General features: G+C 34.8%; 1 protein-coding gene across 1 annotated transcript in view; it reads right to left on the bottom strand.

Annotated features, from left to right (window-relative positions):
* LOC118193495 (uncharacterized) overlaps positions 1-22,161 on the bottom strand; it is a 111,044-nt gene extending 88,883 nt beyond the window's left edge. Inside the window, exons 1-6 of the mRNA XM_085812433.1 lie at positions 22,149-22,161; positions 20,827-20,888; positions 16,941-16,976; positions 16,361-16,396; positions 15,725-15,751; positions 5,217-5,252 (exon numbers count right to left, since the gene is read on the bottom strand). Coding sequence (XP_085668559.1) covers positions 5,217-5,252; positions 15,725-15,751; positions 16,361-16,396; positions 16,941-16,976; positions 20,827-20,888; positions 22,149-22,161 — 210 coding nt within the window. The remainder of the gene's footprint in view (positions 1-5,216; positions 5,253-15,724; positions 15,752-16,360; positions 16,397-16,940; positions 16,977-20,826; positions 20,889-22,148) is intronic.
* Positions 22,162-24,764: the final 2,603 nt, after the last annotated feature.

The raw sequence follows: 24,764 nt of genomic DNA, 5'->3' as shown, positions 1-24,764 counted from the left end.
TAAATTTTTCGAAAACAATTTTGAATTATAATCTATAAAAGTTTTACCACCATCTATCTTAAAGTAGATGTATTTCTAAACACAAATGCAAATAATTAGAGTCCTTTATTTAAAATTTCCTAAGATATATGCGAATTTACATTTTGGCGCGTTTTTAAATTTGGCATATTCCTTATAAGCGACAATAACGCCAAATGTGGTTTAAATTATTTGAAAGTATGAAAGATGACTTTTCCGATCGTGTACAATGAAAATAAGGAACGGAAAATAGGTTGCCATAAATTGAGAAGTTTGCCAAGTGAATTATTCCTGGCGCAAACTGAAAAAAATGCGCCAAGGTAAATTTTTAAATTTCTCTATAAATTTCTCCCCACAAATTACACAATTTAATATCCAGGCATAATTTGAGTCTTAGAATTGAAATAAAAAAAAAACAACTGGTGTATTATTTCAGAAAAGTTCCGATTTTGTGTCAAAATACCTGTGTTAGAATACTACTATATATAAATCTAGTATATATCCTAAGTCGCGCTTTCGAAACATGAAAAACTCAATTTAAATTTCGACAATCGGTCCAGTAGAACGGGAGATATAGAAATGTCCCATTTTTCTTTGTGAAAAGTGTATATAAATTTATTTATTTAGCACACCGAGCACCACGAAGAGGCTTCATAATTTGAACATTGAACACTATGGTTACGAATTGCTTATCTAAGTAAAATTACTTAAAATCATTCCTTCATTAACATTATTTTTATGTTCAATTTTACCGATTTCGCTGACATCGATTTCTCTTCTTTGAGAAAGAGAACAGAGAAAAAGGTCAAATTTGATTTAGCTGCTTAAATTTTTACAGATTTAATTGGCATGTTTTTCTACATAGATTCATGCCGTTTCGTTTGCAAGCGCAGCAACGGGAACTTTCTTCATAAATAAAATAAAATATATATATATATATCAAAGAATTCATGCAGAAGTTTTTTAAAAAAGAAAGGTCAGTGAAACTACCCAGGAGTTTAAGCAATGTTTTGGCACAATATACAATTTTTTACTAATTTAAGAAGCATCATCTTTTTCGATCAAACTGTTAACAAGTGTTATGCACATAATCTGGGTACAGACAACATTCTTCGTACAAGATTTCGCTAAATTTTATTTGTAATTACAATTCATGTTGCATTTGGGTACATGCATCTATTACTGTTTGCTAAGTTCTGCATGTACTAAATTAAATGAGCACTGAATAACTGTACCACATCTTGGCGCAAGAAACGAGAATGGGTGTTAAATTGTGAAAGTGTGCAAGAAGCATTCATTCACTAAAACAGGAAAAGTTTCGTGCAAATCCTTTAGTGCAAATGGTGAAAGAGAAGGTGGGGTGCAGTTATTTTGGTGTTTTGCTTTCGACTGACCTTCATGGCGACCACTTCGGCAAAGCCGACCGTTCCACCTTGTAGACTAGTTACGGAGCGCTTTACACCCTAGAAAGGCGCTTTTGTTTATAAACAGTTTTAGTATACTTTCAATAACACACAAATCATGACACATTCAATTTTACCTCCCACCAGAGGATATACACACTGCCATGATATAAAGCGGGCTCAAAACTGAGTTTACAAGTTTTATATTTCTTAAATACTGATTCTAGGTATGTACCCTCAATGACGAAGTTTCTCATGGTAAAACAGAGCAGCGGTTCTTAAACTATGCTGTCCAGACTCCAGGAGGTTTAATTTTATTACAAAAAATGTAATTCCAAATTACATGGTACATATCAAGACAATATACAATTGCGAAAGATGGCTTAACACCGAACTTTCCAAAGATTACTCTCCAAAAGTCAAAGAACAAGCGATTTTTCCGGTATAGAACTACAAAAATAAATGTTAAGGATCTCAGCTATAGTTAATATAAAAAACTATGCAACAGAAAAATACTACTAGCAAACGCAAGTAGTAGTAGCAATACTACTTAAATCCAATGACAAGGATTTATGACGATATTTCATATATATATATGAATTCCCTTTGAAAATCCATTAAAAATCTGTTGAAATTTTCGATGCCATACCCCAAAGTGGTCTTTTGCCTCATTCTGTACCAGAATGAGCATATAGAAAATACCGCTTCTTAATTCAGATGGGTTCGTCAGAAGTGGCAGGAAGGTAAAATGTCAGCTGTAGTGTCTTTTTGGCATTTATAGACTATGGAATCAATTTTTGAGCGAACGTACTCTGTTAAAATTACAAAAGCTACTCATGACTTACATCTTTAGTAAACGCTTATTGTCTCTTACAATGAAACATGACGGTGATTCAGGTTTTTGTTGATCATTTTGCAGTAGGATGAAAAATAATTTTGCTTCTGCTGTGAAAAGACATCTGCGCAGTGTTTATCAAAAGACCAGCTGTTTATATTCCATTCACTACTTCGCACAGAGCATAGTGACAGAAACAGGCAAGAGAGTTCTTCACCTGAACCAGCGAGTATCGACGCTCAGTACTCTTCAGGGACGTATGCAAGTATTCTTACGTCATATTATGGTTTGAAGAGAACAAAGAACATGATATGGCTAGTCGAATATTCTGGAATGGGACACTTTTCAAGGCGGCTGTGGTCTCAGCTGTGCAGATTCGGTTAAGGTGATCACACTACTCTACATATCTTTCCTTTCGATCTATCCGAATCACATGTATAGGGATAGCATCTAAAATACACATCCAAGACCACATTGTGCTGCAACGAGGGATTCCGTTTTCTTAATGAAGACAACTTTCGTCCTCCCAAAGCGCATGTGACCAATACCTTCATAAGAAAATAGTCATTGAGTAAATGGACACACCTGCTTGATCATCCGATCAAAACCCGTTAAAGAATGTGTGGTATCATATAGTAAGGAATGTAGCTGCTTTGTTTCTCTCACCAGATTTCTTGATATGGTTACAACGTGGGTTACGAAATACATGATTATATCCATGCATGTGAACTCCTACTTTAACCGAAAATATAGAGAGGGAAGAGCTTACTATAGTAGTAGCCGAAACTATTCTTATTTATTCCAAAGAAAGAAAGCAATTGCTGCATATCTCAAGAAGCTAGTTTTTTTCTCACAGTGAAGTTTTAATTTTTTTTTGCAAGAGTATAAGGTGTACACCTTTTAAAACGCATGGTTTATAATTAATACCAGTTTTCCTACTTTTGTCCTGTTCACTTTCAAAATTATGCCCTAAAAGCAGTTGATCCTTAACTTTTGGAAGACAGCATATTTTTGGACTTAACATTAAATATAACTTTGCATGGTATATAATAATATAGACTTGAAAGTTAATAGTTAAGATACGGTAAACAGAACACCATACGAAAGGAGTCTTGAAGATCTTTAAGAACCGCTGAAACAGATGATTTCATGAAGATAATTTCAGTACTGTAGATGGATCAGTTTTTTAAGTTTATAAAATTTAATTTGTGACATTTATTATATTTTAAAAATTTCAGCATAGAATGTCTCATAACTCGCTACATTTTGAGAAATAAATATTTTCATAGGAGCAGTTGCAAATTTAATAACGGTCACTATGTGCAACCACTAATCACCAAAACAGGTAATATCTGCTTTGCAATTACGTCACCACACTAACGTATTTCTCGTCGTAATATATGGGATTTCCCATAACCTCACAGTTTTAGCATACTCGGAGAAAAGTTTACGTGGTTCAGGGGATCCGAGCTAACCTTTGACTATCTTCTGGATTCTAAAACAAAAACTTTCTTGTAGAGGCTCTAACTTTACGCGGAAGAGAATACGCGAAACTGCGAATTGTTTCAGAAGTATTTAAAAAAAAGGTTTAATCGAAGTTATGATAAACGCCCTTCAAGAAAATTTCATCAAGCAGCTAGTAGCAAGAATTACAGTAAGAATAAAAATCGTTTACTTCTGTTATCGGGATCGGATTCAGAAATGGATATATGAAGGTATGTGTTTATGTACGCATGTTTATACGTATACACATATGTACATGTGTATACATTCGCACATACATATATATATATACACACACGTGCATATATTTCTGGATCCGGCCCCGATATCCGAAGAGCACCTAAAAGTCTTTCAGAAGAACTAAAGAGAAAGCCAGTTATGAGTTGCTTCTAAGAAGAAAAAAAGGTCCATAAACGTACAGACTTTCATTATGATATTTCTTCTACTTTTCGAAGATATTTTCTTCGCAACAGCATTATTTAATTTCATAGCTAAGACTAAATTTACATACACTTGAGAGTATTACCGTATAACTTTATATAATACACAATTTTGAGATATCTTCATTGTATTTATAATAAAATTTTCTTTAAGCGCAAAAGAACAGGGTCTTAATATTTTGGTTTTGGTGAATATCTGTGGGTTAGGAGCATTGTATCTGTATCTAGGGAGATATTTGTCTATCGCTATTGTAACACTACGTCGATAGTCAGTCTAGGGATGGCCGGTATTTTCGGAGTAATTTTGTAATAGGCAGAAAAAATTTCCTAACTTCAACAAATTTGTTCTCTAACATATGGGAAATATTATATTTATCTTATCAAATATATTAAATATTTCACAAATTGGCACTTTTGCTGTGTGAAGTCATGCAAAAATTCAGATTTTATATTTACAAAAATCATCCCATCTTCAGTGCTGAAACTGACTTCATAAAACTCTTTACATTATTGTGACAGAATCAGTTTTCTGAAATTTATTAACTTCAAAAGTTGTCCTTTAATTCTGCCTTTTGATTAGGAAAGGCATAATTAAAATTTCAAATATGACTACAAAAATTAATGACTACAAAAATTAATTGCTACATTAATATTGAATTAATATTAGTATAATACATTTTGCATATTTATACTTTCAAGATTATTCTTTAAATAAATGAGAAATATAAGAAACAAAGTTTAAATTTGTTCTACGAATCTAAGAGTTAAACGATCAGGAAAGAAATATATAAAAGTGCACAACGATTTAATTTCAATTATTCCAATCAGAATCATCATAAAAACATTAAATTAAATATTTTTTAATATTGGAATTAAACTGTAACAGAGAATTTTATTATTTATAAAGAATTCAGTAAGCATTGAAGCTAGAGCATAACATATTCTGTATTTCACATTTCTTGCTTTCATGTAATAGACTTAAGTAAATTCTAAAGAAAAAGAGAAAAAAAATCTTACTTTAGTTGTCGTGAAAAGATCACCTCCACTTTCACCCTAATAAAAGAGAACAGCAAAATATTCAAAAAGATTAACAATATCTCTGAAATAATATAGGGTGCGAAAATCGCAGCATACTTTTTACCGTCATTATAGATATAAATATAACGGAGAAATAAATATAAGCTTAAATCCACCTAAAGGGAATCTTTAAATGCAAAAGTGGTTTCTAACACAGTTTGAGACCTCTTTAACTACTTAAAATTTCTTAAGCAGAAGTGAACTATCAGAAAACTAACAACTTCATGTATATATAAACATATAAGCAAAATAATTATTATAAAATTTTACAGTGTGTAATACATATTATAATATAATTATAATATGCATGTTCTTAATTCTTTTTATATTTTGATGAATGTATACAGTTTATTTTAGGTTTACATGCATAATTCGTTTAGGGGAAGTTTTCAATAGGCAAGAGTTTCTAAATTACTTAAATGTTTTAAAAAAAATTGTTTTTCTACTCTTAATTGACATTTAATTAATATTTTACTTGCTAAATTTCTCAAATTACTACTAGTTTAATTTTCTTTTTTGTAATTCACAACATTTGGTTTTGATTTTGATTTTTACTTTTAACCTTGCCTACTATATGGATGATGAAACACTAACTGAAGAGTTAGTGAGTAACTGAAGAGTTAGGTTTGGAGGCAACTTTCTCATGATAAGTCTGTCTCCTGCCTGCTCAATAATTATTCACTTATGAATTTAATTTGGTCTCAGAAATTCCTTAAAAATATTTTTGAGATTAATTTTTGGAATATTATACTTTTCATGGTTTTAGATACGTGCACTTAATTTACATATGCTCTTAGAATTTAAATGATATTATAAATTAGTTCGCAGCAATAATTAGTTTTATTTTTATTTTTGCAATTAAAATTTCTTAATTAAATTTTAAAGTTATATTACCTTTATAGGAATAGAGAATATTTATTAAATTCAAATGTATTTATATTATAATCATATCAAATAATATCATATATTTATAATACTTGCTTTCATACAATATTTCATATTATGTAATATATATTAACCTTTAAGTATAAAATTTCAAAGGCGTTTTTATTCATATAGTTCGACCACCTCATCCACGACAATAAACGCGAAAACGCATGTGCCATTCGGACTGAATTATTTTCAAAATAGGATGGAAGGATGGGGACTTTCTTTCCCTCGAGCATTCAAATTCTCTCTTTACGTAGGTTTTCACGTGATCTTTCACATCGCAGCAAGTAATAATGTCCCTTTTGGACGAGGCCTATGTGTTTTGGCAGAATGCCAGCCAAGGGTGCGTTTGAGACGGTCGAACTATATAAAGATGCACATTTTTACACTGTAATACAAAAGATAAGTCACAAACACTAAAAATGAGTCGCATCAATAACACAGAAGGCTACTGCAATATCAAAAGCCAAAGAAGGATGTTTGTCCTAGTCTAGTACGATATGCGTCCAAAGAAATTACTTATAGTAACCTCGAAAAAAGGCAGCTCAAGGAACACCCACCACAGGCATGATAACAGAACAATCAAAGCCATTGACGGTTGTTTTAATAGAACTTGACTCTATAAATTTTACATTATCTAGGCCTCTCTCCAAAAATTCAAAAGTCAGTGTAACAAATTGCATTCTGGCATTCTGGTATACTTCTTCGAGAATATGCAACAGAAGCCAGTCATCTAAAGAAGACACACTGCAAATAGATACTCGACTGGATTAAGATCCGGAAAAAAATCTGCTAAATGCTCCCCAATCCTACCATCTAGGCTTTCCAGGCATTTTTGAGCTAGAATAATTCTTAAGATCAACTATCATGCATTTCATCCAGCAGCAAGGTTGATTGCGCAAAGCAGTACACAAATATTTAGCAGAGGAACGTTTTCGCGATAGGGGAGAGTTATTGTGAAATATTCAGAAAAGTTGTGCAGTCCTTCAGTGGCGTAGCAAGCATAACTGGCGCCCGGGGCAAAATACCTTTTTGGCGCCCGCCCCCCAAAAAAACTTTCAGTATATAATGTATAGAATATATTCGTAATAGGAAAGTAATGCAAATAATAATAAAATGCTAAATCTGCCATAAAATACTCAAAAATATATTAAGAATAGTCACTACCTAACTACACTAGCCTTGGGTTCGGAAATGCATCTGTGTCGGCGAAAAAAATCAGACATACGATGATCTAGAATTAGATAAAAAGCTGTTATTTATTTTACATATTTATACAAGTGTTTTTAAAAAGTACAATTTTTAAACAATTAAAAGTAACGATACATTATAGATAAATAGATATGTGGCAACTTGCCTACTACAACTCAACTCTGCCAGTCTGGTAACCCATATCAACCAAAACCAAAATAATATTTATTCTATTCAATTGTTATAATTATTTAACGATCTGTCTAAAAAAATTGTACTACCATAATTGGTGACCCGTATTTATTACGAGTAGCAATCTTCAATATTGCACGAATATGGAGTTTATATGTCAAAATTCTGAGCACCAGTAAGTTATCCAGTGTGATGAGATGCAAGTAAGACATTTCACCTGTGATTTCAAGCGTTGTGCCGCATTCCGATCATTCCGATGAGTCAATATACACTCATGTCCATAAATTAAGGATAATGCAAAATCAGGCAAAGGAAGACTTAGAAGCAAAACAAATTTGACTTATTTGTAAAGCTTATTTATTAAACAAAAGGTAAAGAGCAAAAAAAGATGCTATATGTTTAATATTATTAAAAAAATAGCGATTTTTTCTCCCTGGAGCAAATTAAAAAAAAAAAAAAAAAAAACAATATTACATGGTTGGTATGATTTTTTAATACATTGTATGTCTCCCAGACGATGCAATACAGTCCGTACAACGCCTAGGCATGCTGAGTATCAAATTATCGATCTGATCTTGGGGGATATTACACCACTCAAAAAGCAATGCTCTCCGAAGTTCCGGTAGACATGTAGGAGGAGGTTGACGGGCTGCAACTCGTCGGCCAAGCATGTCACACACGTGCTCTACTGGATTCAAGTCCGGTGAGAATGCTGGCCAGTCCATACGGGTGATATCCTTCCATTGAAAACATTCACTTACGATGTTTGCACGGTGAGGACGGACGTTGTCATCCATAAACACAAATTGTGCGCCCATGGCGCCCCGAAAGAAACGTACATGTTGTTCCAGAATGAAGTTGCGATAGATTTGGCTTGTCATGGTTCCAATTTGAAAATGCAGGTCAGTTCTGGAACCCAGAATAATTCCACCCCAAACGAGCACTCCGGCACCACCGTAACGGTGTCGTTCAATGATGTTTTCTTGGTGGTAACGGGTACCTGGAGCTTTCCATATGAAAGTCCGGCGAGAATCAGACTGCAAGCTAAACCTGTACTCGTCGGAAAACATCACACAAGCCCACTGTTGCGGTGTCCACAATGCATGTTCTCTACTCCAGGATAACCGGAGGCGACAGTGAGTTGCAGTAAGTGGAACGCATCTGACAGGTCTACGAGCATATAGACCAATGTGACCTAAGCGTCTGTACACGGTCTGCCTTGAAATTGTCGTACCAGTGGCTGAAGAGAGCTGACGAGACAGGTCTGAGGCTGTGCTCCGCCTGTTTCTTTTGGCAGTAACTGCCAAATACCGGTCCTCATTCGGCGTCGTTGTAACTCTGGGGCGACCTGTGCTGTAACGTCTACTCACATTACCATCATCTTGGAATCATTGCCAAAGCCTGGAGATGACACTTTGGGCAATTCCAAGTTCGTCTGATACTTCCAGTTGGGTAGGCCCACATTCCAGACGGCCGATAATTCTACCACGTAAAAAATCATCCAAATGCGTCCTTTGTGTCATAACTATTCGGTTATTGCACTGAAATGCTTATAAAGCGCCTGCGAACAATTTTACTTCTTTGCCTGTATTCCTTATATATCACTCTCTTACACTCTCGTCATTGTGACGTACCATCGGTGTCATCTGGTTACTTCCTGAAATTTGCATATGATTCTTGAAGACGTGTGTAGTGATTTTACAGGTGATATATTTATTTTAGATTCCGATTTCCGCGTGACTCCGAATTATCCTTAATTTATGGACATGAGTGTATTTCTGTCATAATTTGCTGCATTTGAGCCACCAAATTCTCTGATTTCAAGTACCAAGAAACTGTGTCACTATATACATATTATTTTTCTATACATATTATTACTGTGCATATTTGATTGATCTAAAGTGGTTGACAACGATGCTGCTTCACAATTGGCGCGAGTGGCAGTTAAGCCACCGCCTTTTTGTCTCCGAGACCCATCGTTATGGTTCATTCAATTGGATGCGCAGTTTAAATTGAGTTACATTACTGTCGATGAAACTCTATTTTATACAGCGATCGCCGCGTTAGAATCAGAGGTACTGCAATCAGCTCGTGAAATAATTTTGAATCCACCGGCGATGGACAAATACAAATCTTTAAAAAAAGATTAATTTCTGTTTATGAAGAATCCGAGATAGTTAAAATCAAGCAGCTGTTGCACGATTTACAGTTGAGTGATATAAGGCCTTCTTAGTTGCTATCTAAAATGTCAGACTTAGCCGCCGGTAACCTAACGGATAACATTTTTAAAACATTATGGACGAATAGACTCCCATCTAACATGCAAACCATTTTAGCGGCCAGTAGCGAGCCACTTAACAATCTTCCCGAAATCGCTGATAAAATTCACGAACTGGCCATTCCTGCGCAAATACACGCAGTGCAGGCTCCAGGTCCAGGTATTGTGGCGTTACAGGCTCAAATTGATGATTTGTCCAAACAGGTTGCTCAGTTAGTAGCCATCCAAGCTGAACCTTTTCACCGCAACCTCTCCACATCACGTAGTCAAATACACGTCCTAACCCACTGAGCAAACGTTATGAAAGCCCTCCTCCGGGTATTTGTTTTTTACCACCACAAATTTGGAAACAAGGCAAACAAATGCCACCCTCCGTGGGACCCACCGTGCCAACAAATGCCACCCACCGTGACCAGGTAAACGAGAAGGGCCGTTGGTCGAAGTCATGAATGACAGCGGCCGGAATTTTGCACGCCTTTTCGTCATCGAAAAGAATTCGGGCTTAAGGTTTCTTGTAGACACCGGGCTGATGTTTCTGTAGTTCCACCACATTTTCACGAACAAAAGCGCTTTATTAAGTTACAACTTTATATAGCAAATGGAACTCCTATTCAAACTTCTGGTGAACGCCTGATATATGTTGATTTAAGATTGCGCCGCAACTTCCAATGACAATTTATTATTGCTACTGCCCTATTATTGACGCTGACTTTTTACATAAATTTTCTTTGCTTATCGATATTAAAAATCGCCGTTTGATAGATTCCATAACCAACTTAACTTATCATGGAGTAATTTGCAATAGTGAAGATTTGAGCATTAAACTGATTTCGGGTAACTCCCCATGACATCAACTTCTTAGAGAATTCCCTACAATCACGCGCACAGTTATGGGTATTTCCGAACCCAAGAACGATGTACTACATTATATTGAAACTAACGGACCTCCAATTGCCGCTAAACCTAGACGCTTACCTCCGGACAAGCTTAAAGCCGCCAAAGGGGAATTTTAATACATGATGGAAAAGGGAATTTGCCGTCTTTCAAAAAGTTCATGGGCCAGTCCGCTCCATCTAGTTCGGAAACAAAATGGTAAGTGGCGATTATCGCCGGTTAAATGCAGCTACAATTTCTCATCGTTACCCAATCCCGCGCATTCAAGACTGTATGCAAGTTTTAGAAGGAAAAGCTATTTTCAAAACCCTTGATCTTGAGCGGGCGTATCACCAAATGCCCGTTAACCCAGCTGATAGTCCCAGCTGTTAACCCAGCTGAAATTGCGGTTATTACGCCTTTTGGACTATTTGAGTTTCCGGTCATGATTTTCGACTTAATGCAGTGCTGCTCGAACGTGCCAACTCTTCATGAATCAGGTGTTAATCGGCCTCGACTTTCGTGTACTTTATTTTGATGACGTCTTAATCGCCTCCTCTACAGAGCAAGAACACCTATCACATTTGAGAACAGTTTTTGAACGTTTTCAAAGGTACGGTGTTAAGTCTTAATCCTTCCAAATGCGTTTTTGGTCAACCAAGAGTATTCTTTCTTGGTCATGAAATTTCCGCTGATGGCGTTCAACCCCTTCCAGAGTCACCGTTATCCGCGATATGCCCGAACCATCTACAGTGACGAACTTAAGATTTCTTGCTATGCTCAATTTTTATCGACGTTTCTTACCTCATGCAGTAACCATACAAGCACCTCTAAATTCTTTTTTGGTTGGAAGCAAGAAAAACGATAAACGCGTTATAACCTGGACCACAGAATCTTGCGAAGCGTTCCAAAAATGCAAAAATGATTTAATTTCGTCAACAAATTTGCAGTATCCTTCCGCATTAAACCATTATCACTCTACGTTTATAAGGTATTTCTTCCGCTTTCCTAGTGTGCCTTCATGGTGTGGTGTGGTCTGGTGATTCAGCATGCTGGGCCGGTACTCCAGAGGTCCGTGGTTCGATTTCCGGCGAAGGCGGTTGCTAATTTTTCAATCTCTCTTGCTTCCAAATATCCTAATGTCTCTACAATGGCGCTCGAACTAAAAGGATGAGGATTCTCCACACCCAGGATTTGGCGATGGGGTTCCCTGAAAACATCAGTCGCCCTTTAAAAAGGCTTATGCTTTATGCTTTTCAACAGGATAAAACTTCTCCTCGTCAAATGAGACACCTAGACTTCATAGGGCAATTTTCAACAGCTATCCGTTATATTGAGGGTTCGCAGAATATTGTTGTAGACACCTTGTCTCGTATTGAAGAACTAGCCGTTCCTTCGCCAATAAAGTTTGCTGCCCTTGCCGATGAATAACACCAGGATTCAGAACTACAAAACCTCTTGAAAAGCAAATCTTCCACCAATCTCAACTTGCAGCCGATGCAGCTGTCACCTGGAAAATCACTTAATTGTGATGTTCAGGATTCAAGATTTCGACCTTTGTTCCCTCCGGATTTCACCATGCCATTTTTAGTCAGTTACATCGTCTGTCACATCCTGGCATCAAGGCTTCGAAAAAAAAATGATACACCAACGTTTCGTATGGCCTAGCATGCAAAAGGACATAGCCAACTAGACACGTTCGTGCTTGGAGTGCCAAAGATCTAAAATTGTTAGACACACAACCAGACAACTTTAAAATTTTAATTTGCCCTCATCTCCCTTCAATCACGTGCACCTCGACTTGGTCGAGCACTTATATTTATTAATAATAATATAATACATGAATACAATTAACTACTATGTATACATTTTTCTTACCTTGTATGAAGCAAATTTATTATTTACTTCACCAAAGTCGACCCTTTCAAATTTTTCTCTTTCCACACTTAAAAATGCTAGATGACTTAAGGGATCTTGTCACATCGTTGATCGTAAATATGTGAAAATTTATTTAATATGCTGAACGAACGTTCATAATTAGCATTTGATAATGAAATAGTAAGTAGTATTTGAAGTGCGACACTTAGGTTTGGAAAAACATTTTATCTATAGATCTGTAATGGAGTTTTAGGTTCCGTTTCTTTTCTACTGCGGAGTAACGTCATACAGTCACATTCACTGCTCAAAACAATTAGGGGATATTGTGGGTTCGGTATGAAATAACCATATAATCAACAACCTTTTTGAACAAAAGGAAATAGAAGAGATTATAAAGGAAAATTATAACGTTTACAAAGTTGGGAATATGCAAATTTAGTCTGTGACGTCAAAAACTATGCGTTTTAGATAAGGAGTGAGGAGCTACCTGCAGTATTCCTTTTGTAATAGGAGATTAAAAACAATTCACATGCGTTGAATGCTTCGTAGCAGTGAATATACGATGTCTCAGCAAGATGACATAGTTGAATCGGTAGCCAGGAAGGACATCAGTCGTTTACAGGAGAGTCAAACGCAATCCATTGTAGCGGAAGCGTTAGGATTGTCCCAAAATGTCATTTCCAGATTATGGAATCGGGTTTTAGAAACTGGATATGTTTGAGAAATCGTTTTAAAATAAAAGCAGAACATATACGTGCATTTCGTTAAAAAAAAATATAAATATATCTCTACTTTGGAGAAATAAAGTGGTCAGGAAGAACGTTTTGGTTGATGTACTGCAAACATTTTGTTACACATTTTATCAAACAAATCAAGAAAATAAATAATTAATTATATATAAATAATTACAATAGTTATTAAGTTTAAATATATTTTCCAGAAATCGATCAAAATGAAAACTGAAATTTTCCGGAAAATCTTGTTTGGAGACCATTTGGCGCCCCTCTACGAGCGGCGCCCGGGGCATCATGCACCCCCATGCCCCCCTCTCGCTACGCCACTGCAGTCCTTTTCGGTTGTTCTTCATTATTCTAATGCACACCGTGCAGTTTCCACATACTTTTCTTCTGCATGTATTACGTGATAATGAATGCCAACTTCTCTCCAGATTGATTCATGATAAACAAGCCCTTATCATAGAAGATGTTGAAACAGAGATCTTATCATAGAACATGAGACACTACAACTAATGCCAAACAGAGCCGAATCTGATGCTGCATACTTCTAAAGCTCTTGCAAGTTTTCATCACTTATTTCAAATTTGTTAGATTAACTTTACGTCGAAGAGTTGTTTCAAGGTCAAATATTGTAGGATGCTTTTTAGCAAGTACTTTTCCTTTTGAAGACACCACAGAAAAATGGCAGTTCGCACCATTTTAGGCGATATTACGGGCACAATTTTTTAAAAGCAGTATGCCTCCAAAAAGAAGCTTGATTCTAACCATGCGTTCTTACGAACTGTGCACATAGTACTGACATAATAAAAGTAGCCAATCGTTTAAAACGTATCGGCCAAGTCATAAAAAACTACTAGGCCAGCGAATGGTCATCTGAACAGATTATATTGTGGTCTCTTTATCAAAATTATACGGAAAGGAATACTACTAGCGGCAGGATACAAAGGAAGCTATTCAAATGAATACATATTCATTTTAAAAGGATTCTTGAGAACTAATTAAATGTACACATTTACGAATACGACTAAGATTTGTCTGAACCCAGTGAGAAGAAGTTTCTTAAGAACACTGGCTAAAGCTTGGATATCACCCTTTTTCCAAATATAGATGATGGTTGTTCTACCATTTTTATATGCTACGATCCAAAACTATTACCAGAATCAGAAGGCCTGATATATACTGATATAAGACAAATTGTAGCACATCTCAAATTCACCTTGGCCACGCTTATTTAGTCAATGCATCTTATGTCTTTGTTTCCATCGTCTTTCGCTTCAAGCGTTTTGAATGAAAGTACTTGTATTAGGTTGTTTAGTGAACATTTTGACATCCTTTTAAAACCTTCAAAAGTACTTAAAACTGAGAAATTTCTGAACTTGTGGTTAAAACTTCCTCAGAGTATACATTGTTTATAACGTATGGATATTAATCTGACGCAAAATAAGTCAATTAATAGATTTGACGTCTGAATGAATGAGGTTATTTATATTTTAAGACATGGCACTCAGCGAAACTAATTCGGAAAAAAAAATCGCCTATTAATTGCTGAAAAAACGCTGTCTTATGTAACGGTAAAGGATTGTTGTCATCACTTGGTGACTGGAGATCTTCCTACAAAACCCATCACGGAACTTAAGTTACAAGGCTAGAATTACACAATATAGGTTACCAATAATGATGGTCTATGCGTGCTTGGATACATCTGAGTATCAATAAAATTTTTAAAGCTTTTTGTTGCAAGCAAACTTCCAATGGACAATTTAATATCACGATATTTTACACGCATCTCTTCCTAAAAATTAAAAGCAGTGCTTCGTAAACTGAAGATAACCGAATTTTATAAGCAAGCCTTTATAATTCCCTTCATAAATTTAGAAGCCTTTCGAAGGCCTTCATTTTCTGGTGATCTTGTAATATACCGTTGCACACACATATGTACTATATGCAATGGATTTATTATGCATATTATATAACGCGCATGGGTTCGGTTTGATAGGTTTATTTAATTACGGCACGAGGTTTATTTAATCCTCGAGACAAAGCACTTGAGGATTATCTGTCTAAGAGCAGGGAGGCTTTTGTAGAGAACTTTCGAAGGGAAACTGGCTCATATATACCTTATACATGGGGAAAACTACGAATATGTCCATGCAGCCAGCTCGTTTGCCAGGATTTGAACCCCAGACTGAACTGCTAGTGTTCAACATCTTTTCTACTCAGCGACTTTACCCACTTTACTGCTGTTGGGTAGTAATACTCCGCATAAAAAGTAACTTGAGAGCATGCAAAAATGTGCATTTAACATTTCTGAATCCTAAATAGCTATCTTTTAAATACAACAGTAGGCATAAATATCTGTTATCACTCACCTTATCACCTTTTTCACCCTTCTCGCCCTGAAATAATAATAAAAAATTAAATATTCAGTAAGCCTGAGAAACAATACAATGTAAATAAAATACAACATATGCAGTGAACTCCCTCATGGCGATCACTACCAGTAGATAACCACCTCTCAAAGTAATCAGAATTCCTTAAAACATAAAAGAACATCAGAAAAAAGCATCAATTCTTTATGCGATCTGCTCCGTAAAATATCAAAAACTATCTACAGGCGTGGTTTTAAGAAAGCTATCTAAGTAATGAAACGTATAATATAGGCTATTAATAGAATTAATAACCGTGTCATAAAAGAATGAAACACAATTTAGATGTTGGGATTAGATGGGGGGGGGAACTCATTAGTAGATTAGGGCATAATATTTTTTCGTCCAGGTTTATGATGCAAGATATCACATCTGAAGGCTTCAGTTTTGAATAAAAATAAACTATTTGTGCATTCAGAAATTCTCTTTATCTGTAATAAAATTTGTTAGATTACGTTTACTTATAACATAAATTTCTCAAATGTTCGTAAAATTGAGAATGATTTAACAGTTTGCTAATGAGAGAATTCTTAAATACACTGATAACACTTTTAAGCACTTCAATAAAAACTTACTCACCGGATCTCCCTTCGGCCCATCTATCCCAATGGCACCCTAAATTTCGGAAACGAAAACAGTATTAGGATTTTGCTACATTTCCATAAAATACACAGATTTATTTCAGAATTTTTTTCCATGTTCCACATCCCATTAGAAACACTTCCACAATATAAATCAGAACTGTTTTAGTGAAAATTAAATTATCTTAATTAATTTTAAAAGCAATCATCAAACAGCAAAACAAATGTTTCTGCAATGAATTTCTTTAAACGGAATAACTCCTTTTTACCCTGCAAGAAAGTATGAAATGTATAAATCACAGTTAATCTCACTCTCATATATAAAATTCGTATGAAAGAGAAGAACGGAAACGCAGAGTGCAGCCGTTAATTTGTGTTACGTAAACATCTTTATATACCATCAGTCGTCATCAGGAAGCTAATTCATGATCAAAATATAGTTCATATATATATGTACTTAATATTAGAAATTAATTGTTATCTCCTAGGAACAGTATTTCAATATACGAGTATATCTAAAAGAAATTACCAAAGAAACTACAGATTTTGTCATAACACTCAATTTTAATAGTACTTACCGGAAAACCAGGTTTCCCCGGCGGCCCAACTGGTCCCTGCAAGCATACAAAAGCATTATGAGAACCATAAACTAGTAACAACAGGATACAAATTTCTCAATTAAATAGGCATGTATAGCACTATTTCTTTGCCCGGGACTAGTTAAAACACGTCCAAGAATGTCTTATCCAGGTGGTGCTGCCATCTAGTGTGCTTTGTTGCATATACAATGACTAGGACTAAATATTTCAGATTAAAGCAATTGTATAATTATTTATTTTCAGCATCTACTTAAATTAATTGTTGCTCAGAGAGTAAGGAAGAGGGAAAAAATTCCCCTACCACTAAAGAAATTATAAAATATTTTTTAAAATAAAATATGTTATAAAATATTTTGAAAGGGTATCATCATCTTCAAAAATATTTTTAGGTGCAGGAGTGCTTAATGCTAAGTTCTACATATTTCTTCTATTTTAAAAACGAAACTAACGGAACAAAAATGAAAAAATATGACTGATTATATCTCTCTTTCGACATTATATGTTTCAAAATTCGCAAAAGCACAAACTATTTGATATGACTCACATATTTATAACACATTTCTCCTTCACATATCCCTTGTATTATATATTCAACATAATTACATATTACTGTTATAAAAATTTCCAAAATTTACAGAAAATTATGCACAATTAATTTCCACATTACCCTCTTTAATGCACTTAATTGGTTAAATTAATAACACAAGAATAGATTTCTCCCACCTACGTAAGCAACTTACTTGTTTTTTGACCGAAACATAAGATACGAAGAATCAACAATCTCGAAACTTAAAACCAAGCTATTTGAAAGCATAAGCTTATTTTTTGATAAATTCAATTATTTTTCTTTTCCTTAATAATGAATCTTTTTTACATAAATTCGAATATATTACATTTATAATATAATTTTTATTAATTTTAACTACAAGGCAAAGAACTAGTTTAAGTTTTTGCTTGATCTGAGAAGATTTTAATAAACTTGAAATGGTAAGATATAAGCATAGGATATAAAATCTTTGTCTTGCGATCAGTCATAACATCAGCTAGAACAAAGATATTTAAGGAAAAGGAAACTTTGCGCAAAATGATTTACGTAATTTTTCAAGAAACTGACGTAAGTCCTTTAGCAAAAAATAACAGAACAATTGAAGAAATAGAACTGTTACTTGCTTGCAAGAAATGTAATTGTTCGAAACGATCTTTTTGCCGAAATGAATTTTTTCTAGCATTCAGCAGTAGTTCAAAAGTATTCATTTGGGCGCATATTTACACTGGATTCATAGTTACGATATTGGAAGCCGAATATGAACAGTAAAATGGACGCAGTTGCTCATATTTGGTTGCCTTAGCAAAAACTTAAATACAATAATGCAATCGTTTGCTTCATGGGCCAAGATACTTCCTATATGCTCATTATTCTCACGGGTATCACAGCAAGTAAGAAGTTCAAGCTTCTCTTCATTGTATGAAACACATGTCGATTGGACTTACTGTGCCGCAGGAATCATCGCGGGATGGGAATATCTAACAGTCCGAGTTTCAAAAAATTTTAAATCGCGCAAATGATAACAAAATAAATAAGCAAATAAAAAATTTAAATAAATATATTTCATTTTCCTAGCATTTACTCATAGTTACTTACAAAAAATTAGTATCATCAGTTCTGATTTTGATATCAGAAATGAAAGCAGAACTTCAGGCGTCCGAATTAACTATGGCTACACCCCGTCCTAATAACTGCTTTTTCTCTCTCCATTTGTGACTGTAAGCGATATTTACTGCAATACAAGTGAGAAATTTTATTTTTTCGTTCCTGTTGGTTTATCTGAATAAAGATTATAACGTCAGAAAGAATCTTTTTTATAATATATCAGTGAAAAAATGAAAAACCGCAAATGAATAAACCAAGAAAAGGAACTGAAGTGTGGTAATTTCTAAATGCAGTTTGAACCTCAAAGAACTGAACACGAAATTTTCAAAATAATTAAAGCAGTATTTTTTCAAAAAATTTTAAATTGCGCAAATGATAACAAAATAAATAAGCAAATAAAAAATTTTAATAAATAAAGAGAAATTTTTAAAACCTGAAATTTAATTTTCGTATTCAGATTGCAATTTAACACTTGGTTTAAACTGAAGAGTTGGTTTTCTACTTTAAGAATAAATCCTCAAAAATCCTGTAGGGTTTTCCTTATTTTGCATAACAAATTTATTTTAAGTTTTCCTGTTTTAACCTTCTCAACATCCCCTCACATTCTCTCGCTAGGATGTAAATTTAAAGTTAAGTGCTATTTAAACGTGTGATTATCTCAGTTTATTCAGAGCGTGTTTCGCTAGCCAAGCGCACGTTTTGCTGTTATTTCGCGGTCACGCTAGTAAGCCTCTTGGCCTTATCAGTTTAGTACCACGCCGGTTAGATTTCTATGAGTCCTCCTCTTAGGCGTAAATTGAAGTGCATTCTTGCACTATTTATTTTCAGATTTGACTTGTATTATAGTCTACGTTTAGTTACCACCGCAAGAGAACGGTGTTTTTGTAACGCAAGAAGTCCGTGCCTTTCTGTTAAATTAGTTTGAATTAATTAAAGGGTTGTTTCCCACCCTTTCTTCTATGCTGGTAATTTATTCACGCCTGTGCGAGAATTCGCCAGGTTCATTGTAGGATCTAATTTAGTTTATGTGGAATAACAGAGATAGGTCTTACAATCCAAGATAGAGAATAAAATATCTATTATCTAGAAACAGCTGTTGAAAACAGCAGGATCTAACAGAAAACTTGATGCGACATTCTTGCTTCATAATTTAATGCCATGGAGAGACTTTTGCACCCGTTTTATAAAGAGAAAATCTAATTTTTCAAGATGTAGTTGGCTATTCACTAACTGTGTATCTTGCGCGTGAGGCTAGTAACTAATACTTGCCGCAAGAGAAATGACAACGATTTCTCTTTTGCAAGACCAGAAATTTGCATAGTGAAATCAGTTGTAAAATTTCATGGTAATTAACCTTTGTCATGATTAGAAACTTCTTCTTTCCGTAGTCCCAAAGAACCTGGCTAGGCGAAGCATGTAATCATAAAACTAGTTTCCGTAGTCCTCATCAAAGTGCAAATTAGTTGCACAAGCCAGTACGTTTGCATAAGCGATAGCACTAAAAGGGTCTGAATGACATTGATTGAAGATTTTATACAAGCAGAATTCTACACAAAACATTTATACATTTATCAGGGGTTAATAAGCTTAATTTTTACAAAGATCAGGAAGGACAAATGTTCCAACGGAGATCTATTGTAACAATCCAGGTTAACTGAACTTCAGTGAACGAAATCCGGGTACTGAAAATTTCGAATATTATGATAGGATAGTTGGATTTCTTAAGACTCGTACTGTGAATAATTAGAGGTTTTGATACCTGCCTATTAAATTGGATGTAATGTAATGTAATATACGAGTGTGCTCCAACCCTCTTGGCCGATAATATGGCCTCATGGGTAACACAGCACACCCAACACAGATTAAAAAAAAAATACTGTTAAAAACATCAAATCAAAATTACCCATAGTGCCAAAGTCATCAAATCCTTCGATCCTAATAATCTAGATATTGGAATTCGGAGCACCTAGCGTTTACCGGGTCATTGCAGTTATGGATACATATGATTCGGAATCACCAGGTTAAGGTACCGGAAAATAGCCTCCGACACAATTAATTATGTATCAGCTAATTTTTGTTACAAACTAAATAATATTAAATTTATTTTTCAAGAAATATAATGTGGGTAAAATTCGCTTCCTTCGTGAAAGCTCATAAAGAAGAAATAAATCTGGCTAAAATAATAAATAAATAAATAAAAACCATGTTTCTTACAGGTGGTCCAACGTCTCCACCTTCTCCTTTTCGTCCTCTTTTTCCTCGCTTGCCCGGCGGACCTAAAAGATGAAATGAATAGATCAGTAAACCGAACACCAGTAATTATAACAAAATCTCAGAAATTACAAAGTGATACTGCTATCATTGTACGACTAATAGGGAATTTCTGGAGTACTGCCCACTTCTAACTGTACCTATCCTTGCAGTGTGAAACATGTAAACTAAACAGAACATATTTACTGTTTTTGATAGAAAGCTATTGTTAAAAACAGATTTAAGATGTTTGTGGACTGCTGTTCTGTGTTATGTTAACATGCCACTCAACTTTGAAAGTATTGCTTTTGCACAAAACATGCCGCTAATGATAATGCCTGCATGTTCCACTAACCTAAGGCACTAAACGGAGCTTACCTTTTTACCTCGATATTAGGTGGGAGATAAGTTTGCACCAAAATATCCTCAGAGAGGAATAATAGAACGTCTCACTCGTCACAACCACAACCGCTTTCAAACTTTAGTAGCTCTATTTTGTCCTTCTCTTATTCTCATTACAGGAGAGTATAATCGTAAAGAAACTAAAATAAGAAAATGCCCATACTTCTTGTCTTCAAGGTTGAACTGATAACTACCCACGAAGATCTTGAAGAAAGTGTTCGACGGAAGCTCTCCTCGGAAATAAAATTTCATGTAGACTTTCAAGCAACAATCTTTGCCTTAAAAGATGCTTCACCAGTTACAATATTCTGATGAAAAAGGTTTCTCAGCCAATTAATTGGATCCCAGAAGAAATCCAACATGACTTCATAACATACTTTTTCAAAGGCCATCATTCTATACTTCCCCCCCCCCAAAAAAAAAGACTACAGGGCAAAATCAGAGGCACATAAATAATCGCTGGTTTCAGAAGAAGTGGCATTTTCTTGATCTATAATATTATCACTGCCGTACATAACGATTTCTAAATTTCTAATCTAAACAGCTACAACTCACAAAATATTAGGCTGTCTAGCAGAGATTTGGAGACAACACATTTATTTTACTCTTAAAATTCATTTAAGAGCTGAAACATGTACAGTCTATTATTATTTACAGCCTGTTGACATCTATAGGCATATGATTCGTAAGTGCTGGTTTTGGATAAGACTGAGGTTGGAGCTGGTCCAAAAATTCGCAGTCTTTTACTGACAGCTAATAATACCCTTCTTAACCATTGCCGTTTATTTGATCCATTATGGTGAAAGACTTGTGCTGGCTCGTATTGAAAAGTAAACACTCATCAAACCACTACATATGTCAACATTCAAACGCGGGACAAATACCTCCAGCGGTCATATCTTCTGAGATACTACAGGAGAGACGATTATCCTGCTCATATGGCTGACATTTATTTTCCAGGGTTACCTACATCAAATGCCTTAATTTAAGTATAAGCAGTCATTCATGCATCATATCCATTCTGCATGAATCTTTTTTGTAAACGGATATCTAAACGGCTGTACACAATGCACAGAAAGAAGTATTTATATCCAAAAGCGTTGAAAATTTCCCCAAAGTTCAGGATATTTCTAGAAATGTTCAGCAATTATTCGAAATTTCCACAAATCATGATATTCACGGAGAAAATAAAATAATAAAAATAAAATGAAATGTAAATATATGAATTTAGGATTACACTTTTGATTTTTTTCGTCTATAAATCTATATATCTCGTAATTCTGAATGAATCAGAATTTAAATTGTGAAAACAGCTTAGTTAGAAGCCGAAATTATAGGCGGACACTGTCTTGGTGACAATTTTTGTCGCGACGACGTTTTGGAAGTTCCTGGAAAATATGTTTCAGAAGTCTAAGAGAGATTGTAATTAAAAATTTCCGAACATTGGGCAATAAAATGTAAAGGTTACGTTCAGCCAACTGAGTTAGTTGAAGTTCGTTCAGTTAGTTGAAGAGCGAATTGAGAATTATGCAAGTATATTGAGCTATTATTCAATAATTAATGCTTTAAAGTTTACTGAGTGACTAATACGAGTACTTTGTGTATTTTTTGCATACTTACGAGAATTTACCTTATCTCTATTGTTACTCATGCGCTATTTTCAGACGTGTACTTTGCTGTGTTCTATTATTTTCTGTAATAAAACATCAGTTTCTTTCTGCTCATATGGCGTAGTTATTAAAGATAGATCTGCACGAACCCGCAGCTTGTAACAATATGTTAAATCATTAAAAGTCGTTGTACAACGCCTCTACGATAACGAGCATCATTTCTTTGTGAAATTACGGGAGTCTTTTCTTTTCTAATAAATTCTGACAGCTGTTATAGAAGCCCACGAACAGAAACGTGCCAGCACGTGCGGACTGTGTACCACAATCGTCCATTACTCATAACTGCAGGTTCTTTTCCTAAAGCAGAGATACAGATACGTGCAAGCAAAAAAGAAAATGAAAGATCTTTTGCTAACGACGTTGCAAAACATCTTCCGCCGGCCTGCAATGATCCCATCCTGTGATAAAGTAATCGTGTATTACAAGCACGAAAGCGAGCTCCACAGAAATTTATTTTTCTGCTGGGACATAAGTTATGATAGTGTCTTGAATGTACTTCGGCAGAAGTTTATCTCGCAGAAGGAACTTTCTGGGTGACGTCCAGCATATGTGGCTGCTTAAATACTCAAGGAAAAGCCTAGAAATATGTATATAATTTAAGCATTAAATGTCTTACAGGGGTAAACACTTTCCTTAACTTACAAACTGATATCATACTGTTGCAAACCGAAGTGAGATAGCATCGTCTGCAACAAATTTGCCAAACAAAATAAAGAAAATTTTATCATTATATCTTGGTGTGTTGGCAGGGCATAAAATGATAAATCGCCAACTAAGTTACTGTCAGAAACCTTAGAGATATGAATTTAAAGCAGAAAACCCAGGAGTTTATTCTGCACCTAGGAGAACATAATATACCACATTAAAACATTTTTGATTAACTAAATCTGAAAGGGATCTTAAAAATTATCGGCTTGTGTATTTTAAATTAAATGTATTCTAATTTATATAAAAAAGATTCATTACTAGAGAAAAGAAAAATAAAGATTTAAGTTATCAAAAAATGAGCTGACTGCTTTTAAACTGCTCAGTTTCTAAATGAATAGCAGAGTGATTAAGGTCGAAAGCTCGAATGAAAATCATGTTTTGCTGAACGGCAGCACCCTCAGAACTGATTATTTCGAAGGCCGTACGAAAGATAAATCAAAGCTTTTATGTTTTGTACAACGCCAATATTTGTCAAATCACATAAATAATATATACATGTGAATAGCAGGACTGTCATAACTCAACAAAATTGACTATATCGCAGTGAGATGAATGATGGAAGAGAAGGAGAACAGTCGTGCTTTCGACTCAGACGTAACGATTAGCCAACAAAGATGCAACCTCTCAATCATCAGCCCTTTTTTCATTTGTAAATAGCCACTAATGTATCCCCATCGATACCTAAATAAAATAATTTAGTCACCTAGATGTGTATCGTCAGCTAGAAATCCCCTAAATGCCGAGTTCACATTCATGCTAGCGTATTCCCCTTTGAGCTAAAAATATTTAAAAACAGTTATACTTTCCGATAGACAGTCTCCCGCGTAGGAGATAATAATGGTTTACTCCTTACAGTGTTGCCACTGCTCTCTTTGAAATCATTGAGATTTTTAATAAAAAATTCGTAATAGATTTACAAAATATGAAATAGGTAATAAATTGAATTCGAAATTCAAAATTCAGTTTTGACAACGTTGTCATGGTTTGTTTTACGGTCACATGAGCAGGGGACGTCTGCACTTACTTTCGAACAACATATACCATTATATAACCACTAGCATTAATTAAAAGAAAATTAAATAAATTCCTGCTTAGTCGGAGTAGATATTATTTTGATTGAAA

The sequence above is a fragment of the Stegodyphus dumicola genome, chromosome 3 (genome assembly GCF_044657685.1).
Source record: "Stegodyphus dumicola isolate Sdum_Otavi_A_Nest chromosome 3, ASM4465768v1".
Classification (NCBI taxonomy): domain Eukaryota; kingdom Metazoa; phylum Arthropoda; class Arachnida; order Araneae; family Eresidae; genus Stegodyphus; species Stegodyphus dumicola.
The sequence above is the reverse complement of the archived record's forward strand: the minus strand, read 5'-3'. Positions and strand labels throughout refer to the sequence as shown.